Source organism: Nematolebias whitei, chromosome 22 (assembly GCF_014905685.2).
Source record: "Nematolebias whitei isolate Nwh7 chromosome 22, NemWhi1, whole genome shotgun sequence".
Lineage (NCBI taxonomy): Eukaryota > Metazoa > Chordata > Actinopteri > Cyprinodontiformes > Rivulidae > Nematolebias > Nematolebias whitei.
The window spans coordinates 2,326,426-2,332,749 of record NC_056519.1 but is presented as its reverse complement, the minus strand read 5'-3'; the positions used below and the strand labels follow the sequence as shown (position 1 = coordinate 2,332,749).

Here is a 6,324-nt window from a genome sequence, read left to right as displayed (position 1 = left end):
TGTTTTAGCTTTCAACTATCATTTTGATACATTAGCTTTTAGCTATCCTTTTCATACTTTAGCTTTCAACAATCCTTTTGATGCTTTAGCTTGTATCTGTAGTTTGGCTGAGCTTCATGAGTCGGTCAGCAGAGAAACTAAAAAGTTTGTTCAACAAAACTTCAAATGGTTCAAATTGAAAGATTTAAAAAGTTCACCGTTGTTTGTTTTTGTGTTTTCATTTGAAACGCCGGAGTTCACCGGAAGAAACCAGAGCAGCTCCGACGTCTACTTCACTGACATCAAGGAAAAGGGAGCGTCGCGACCGAGCACAGAAAACTTACCAGAGCTGACTTCCCGACGCCTCCTGATCCCAAAACAACCAGTTTGTATTCACGCATCCTGACTGTCTGTCTGCGGGACACACACACACACACACACACACACACACACACACACGGTTACAAGAGCCAATCACAGAGCAGCACCTGGAGCTGCTAAAGCACCAGTTACACACCTGAAGGTTTCACTGGGAGCTCATAATTACCCAGCATGCACCACAATCAGCTAATAAACACACCGAGGTCATGTGACCGCACAGCTGGTGGACATGTCACTTTCCTGGTTACTGTTGCTACGTGTGTGTGTGTGTGTGTGTGTGTGTGTGTGGCCGGCCACAGCAACCCGACACACACACAGGTTGAAATATCTATCTCTGTGAGGACCCCGATCATAAATACGTCAGAATTTTATTTTATCTAAACAAATAAAAGATAAAAACAAACAGCCATAATTATTTAGTTTTTAAATCTGCATTTAAACAACCAAAAACACAAAACAAGACTTTGTGTTTATTTATTAAACTACATTTTTACAGCTAATTTTAAATATTTATAACCAGTTTTAAACGTTTTTAATCTTTTTGTCTAATTAAAGTTTTAGGTCAAGATCAAACTATAATAATTTCTTATTCTAACCTGAATATTTCTGTAGCACACGCCTGATCACATAAAACGTACTGAAAAATTTACTGTTAAGAAACAAAAAATATTGATTTTTTTTTACATTATTGGTTAAAAAACACTAAAACCTTCAAGTTATGAACAAGATTACATGTTTTTGTTTCTCTTGTCACTTTTAATGTGTAAAGTTTCAACAAATGTTCATTAAAATAACTCAAATCTCAGGTAAATGTTTTAAAACTGAAGGTCTGAACACAGATCTGTAGTAAATTATGTTTCCTGAACGCCACGCAGAAGTTTTTAAATCAGAGCGGCGATAAACTGATAAAAAACTGATTTAAATGTTTGATAACGTTAAACTGAAGCTCCGAGGAACCCCCGACGTCCTCACAAGGACAGACAAACACACTCAGATCCTCGTTTCTGCTAACGAGGATCAGACGAGGTTACCATGGTGACGAGATAACCGTGCGCGCGCTCAGCGGGCGGCGTCAACATTTCGCTTCAACGCCAGTTTATGTTTCCTGGAGCTGCGAAAACAGAAACTGGACACAAATCACGTGAAGTTTGTCACAAATGAATCACGACACGTCAAAGGTGAAAGTTAACTTTTTAAACGGTTTCCCTCTAAAAACCAACAAAAATCTGTTTTAATGTCCACCGGTGGTTTTTGTTTTGATGAACTAAATGTTCATGAAAAGGCTCGATCAGGAAGAAACGTTGTTTCACGAGCTTGTTTCAACTTTTATTTTGAAGGATTTCGTTCGGCTGCGTGGGCTCAGGCAGATTTCAGCGCCCGAGGATCTGAAAAACGCTCGCCTCGCAGTTTGAAGCAACAAGTGCGGACGAGTTTGACGGATCGCAGCAGATCTGAGGCTGAACGCCCGACCCGTAAACACACGGCGCCGCAAGACGATCACAGCCGCAAGGTGATCACAGCTCCAAACAGACGAACTGCAAACCTGAACCTGGTCAACTGGGACCATTACAAATCTGTCTGCGTCCAGACCAGAGTCATAACTGAATCAAAAATTAACTTTACAGGGTCTTTTACACTCAAATGCTCAAAAATGAGCCTTTTTTAAATAATTTGTTGTTTTTTTTAACTCAGAATCTGAAGTAGGAACATCGAATGTGCTCCTGTTGATTCGTCGTCGTTACTAATTATAATTTTGACTAAAATAAATCTGAACTCAGGCCAGTTGCGTAGCTACAACTTTCTTTCTGAGTGTAAAACAGCATTTATATATTTTCTGGTCTAAAGCTCAGAAACCTGAGGGGGTGCAATCATATTAATCTGAAAGGAACAAGTTCGTATTTATAGGTTTTTAATTAAAATTAGTCCGTTTTTATGATAAATGACAGAAAATACAAAGAATCTGCTGCTAACTGAACATTTAACCAGTTTTAGTCTAAACACAAAAATATGTGAAACCATAAAGATCTAATGAACATTATCTGATATTTTACTAATATTTACACAAAGTTCTTCACACTTTGATTTTTTCACTAACATGCTCCAAGAGAGAATAAAATAAAATCAACAAATTGATGTGAATATAGATAAGAGTTAAAAAACTAAATGAAACGATCAAACTGAGCCGTAGATCATCTGGACTGATTCAGACTGCGCAGATCTGCTGAGAGCAGAAGAACTGGAAAACCTGAATGAATGATGGTGGGAAGAGTCGGGCAAGAACTCCACGATCCTGAACAGAACCCACGGAAAGACTTCGTCATCTTTGTCACATCTTCAAAAGATGAAACTAAAGTTTTGACTGAAGTCACATCTTCCAGTCAGTTCCCAGTTCTCGAACACGACATATTTATGGCGCTTTGCCAACTCTCATTGGCTCCACCCCGCACCAGTTAAGGTCCCGCCCACTGCCGGTACAACCAACTCAGCCCAGTTTATGGTGCCACCTAGTTCGTGGTTCCAAGCGGGCTGCTCTGAGGTGCCAGTTCTGACGTCAGCAGACAGCAGCCGTGGACCAGCGGAGCTACGTCACTGGATGACCCGCCCAGCAGAACTATGAACCACATCAGAACCTCCACTTCCTCTCTGATCAAGTGTTGGTTTTTTACCTTCTGGTATGGAAGCTCCAGAAATGGTGCCGTGGACCAATGATGACGTACAGAACTTCCTAACTTCATCGGCTGATGTTTGGATCCAGCGTGAACTGGACGGCACCGCAAGAAATGAGCGCGTTAACCAAGGGGTATCTGAGACGCTGTCAGGGTGGCTACACCCGGACTGATAAGCTGCGCCGGGATAAGCTAACGAAACTCAAGTCCAGGACGATCAAGGACCACAACTGGTGGAGTGGCTGGAACACAATGACCTGTTGCGACCCCACCCACAGAGCGGGGAAACAAGTAACCGTGACAAATCACCTCCACCTGAGGAGACGAGAGCCGGGTGGAGTCACAGTCATCGATGGTGAAGAGGCTTTTCTCTTGATCCACTTACATTTGATCGGTGGAAGTCGTCCTTTCTTCAGAAATATGTTGGAGGAGAAGTTAAAGAGGCCCTAGAAGTTAGTTTTTTTAAATCTATTCTGAAGACTCGTACAGCACAGCATGGCATCTACTCAGGAAAAGATATGGCGAGCCCTTTGCTAAAGCCTTCAGAGATGAATTACTTGCTGGGCCAAAGTCACTCCCAAAGGAGAGCACCGAGTTGAGATTTCTTACGCTGTCACATCGGTCATGGTTCACGATGCGAGTCTGTGTTTTGAAAGACGACACTGAGAATCACGCACCTCCAGACGTCCTGACTGGTTTAGTGCCAGCTGGAATCAAACGGAACACAACGTTCTGACTCTTTAACATCCCGAACAATGGAATCTAACATTGCATGTAATCCCATAACTTCATGCCTTACATCAAGCTGAACCTGACAAGACAAAGAATAAAAAGCAAAGAGTGGTTCAAAACAACACAACTGTGAATTGTAAGAGTTTAAAAACCAACACAAGTGAAAGGAACACCGTTACCTGCAGTTCGAGACAGTAAAGTTCATCCAAGTTGAAAATCTTTGATTCAGATGTTTGAGTCTTGACCATCAGTCCAAGAGTTGTAGCAAGCACCCGACATGTAACTTACAACGACCTCCTATTGTCTGCATGCAGAACGCTCAGAACCAGAACCAAAAACAGAACAATCTGAAGAAACAATTGATATTCAAGAAAGAAAACCACACGACTCAGCCGCAAGTAAAGGGAACTATATCCAAAAGAAAAGTGCAAGATGGTAACGGTGCACGACACCAAGTGACTCCTCGTTGGTTTTGGACAAAGTTCTAGATGTGAAATCAAAACAGGTGAAGCTCAAACTGTGAACAATATTATCAAAAAGACAACTGTACCTTGCAAAAGAATTAAAGACCTTCAAGTCAGAGGACCTTCCTCTTCTAAGATTACAGTGCCAACTGTCCACACTCTGGACTTCATCCCCGACAATCCAACACATATTCCAACCTCTGAGAATGCCAAGGCATGGCTCATTTGGATCATCTTGCAGATCACGTGGCTCCACTAATGGATTGCAAAACTGGGCTTCTAACGGCTACAGTTGTCCACAAGCTCTATTACCTAGAGGTAGTCATCGGGGAAAGGAACCAACAATTTGCACAGAAGGCTGACCTCGGATGGAGCAGTGTTAGGTGTGGTGGACCCAGAGAGCATGAATGATGTAATCGATGTGAGTCATCGAAGGTACTGTGACGAAGGTAATACCAGAACTCAGACCCACAGTCTTTCTAAAGAAAGAAGTTCACTCTCCGTCACACTCAGTTGCAGATGTTGACAAATGGCATCACATAAAGTCTGAAGATAATTTCTGTAGACAATATTTCAAAAGGTCAAAGAGTTCACGAGTTGATGAAGTCAAACTGGTTTACTGGTCCGGACTTTCTGAGCAGGAACGGTGGATGACCATAATCCAGAACTACAAAGAACTCGGGTGCTCAACACCGATGCGAAGGAAGACAGAACACTGCTCGACTGTCTAAATTTTCTGACTGAAGAATTGACACCATCGCCGTCTTGAGCTTTGTTAGACAAGTGAAAGTTCTCCGGCCCAAGACAGATGAACCTACAAGTATTGAAGGAAGACAGGGAGCAGAACTTGATACTATCGAACTAGTTCAGGAAGAAACTTGCAGCAGCAACATTAAGTATAGAGAGAAGCAAAGATGTAATATCTGTCAACACATCGAGCCATTTGAACAAACTAAGACCATCTATGGATGAAAATGGTGCACTCAGAGATGGAGGATGCTCGGCAAGATCCATCCTACGTTCATACATTAAACATCCAGTTATTCTTCCAGAGACACGTTATGTAAAACCTTTGCTCATCGAACACTGCCATCAAAGAGTTCATCATCAAGGAAGAACGAATGAACTGCGATCCAACGGAACATGGGTCAGAACCTGCCGTAACAGCTGCCTCACACATTCATGAGTGTCGAAAGTACAGAAGAAGTACTCGAGAACCAAAGAAGTTGGACTTGCCTGAAGACAGAATGATAATGGCACCACTGTTCTCGTAATGTGGCTTAGACTGATTCGGTCCATTTTATGTTGGATGCAAGAAAAGAAGTAAAGAAGCATGGCCTGCTGTTTACACGTGTGCTCACGAGCAGTTCACGAAGGACTGCTCGGAGACCTTTCCACCGACGCCTTCATCAGTGCTGCACACATTCATTGCAACGCGTGGCAATTTAAGACAACCAAGGTGTTGCCAACGTTATAGGTATGAAGTGAGAACTTGTGACAGCAACGAGGAGCAAGTAAAGGAATCTGGATGAGAGTTCATAACTCATCAAGTCACATGGGAGGTGTGTGGGATCAACAAATTGGAACAATCAGAAGTGTTCTAGCAGCCATCTTGATGGATCCAGCAGAACATTTCTTTACCAAGTGATGGCCGTCATTAACAGTGGACCTTTGACAACGGAGCACCTACATGATCCAAGAGGCTTGGAACCTGTAACACCCAACCAGTGACAGACCGTTCCTTCATGGGTGGCACAGGGGTGCAGTGGGTAGAGCTGTTGCCTCTCAGTGAGAAGGTTGCCGGTTCAAATATCAGCCTTTCTGGGTGCAGTTTGCATGTTCTCTCCGTGCTGCGTGGGTTTTCTCCGGGTACTCCGGTTTCCACCCACAGACCAAAAACATGTTGATTGGTAACTCTGAATTGTCCCTAGGCGAGAGAGAGAATGGTTGTTTGTCTCTGTGTGTCCTCTGCAATGGACTGGAGACATGTCCAAGGTGTCCCCGTGATGGACTGGAGACATGTCCAAGGTGTCCCCGTGATGAACTGGAGACCTGTCCAAGGTGTCCCCGTGATGGACTGGAGACCTGTCCAAGGTGTCCCC

At 43.2% G+C, this 6,324-nt stretch overlaps 1 protein-coding gene across 2 annotated transcripts in view; it reads right to left on the bottom strand.

The window, feature by feature from the left end:
• The window catches only part of LOC119428171 (ras-related protein Rap-1b), an 11,853-nt gene that overhangs the window by 3,082 nt on the left and 2,447 nt on the right, over positions 1-6,324 (bottom strand). Inside the window, exon 2 of one of the 2 annotated variants that reach the window (XM_037695815.1) lies at positions 324-393. In XM_037695815.1, coding sequence (XP_037551743.1) covers positions 324-380 — 57 coding nt within the window. In that variant the 5' untranslated portion in view covers positions 381-393. The remainder of the gene's footprint in view (positions 1-323; positions 394-6,324) is intronic. The other variant, XM_037695814.1, reaches the window with a different exon arrangement.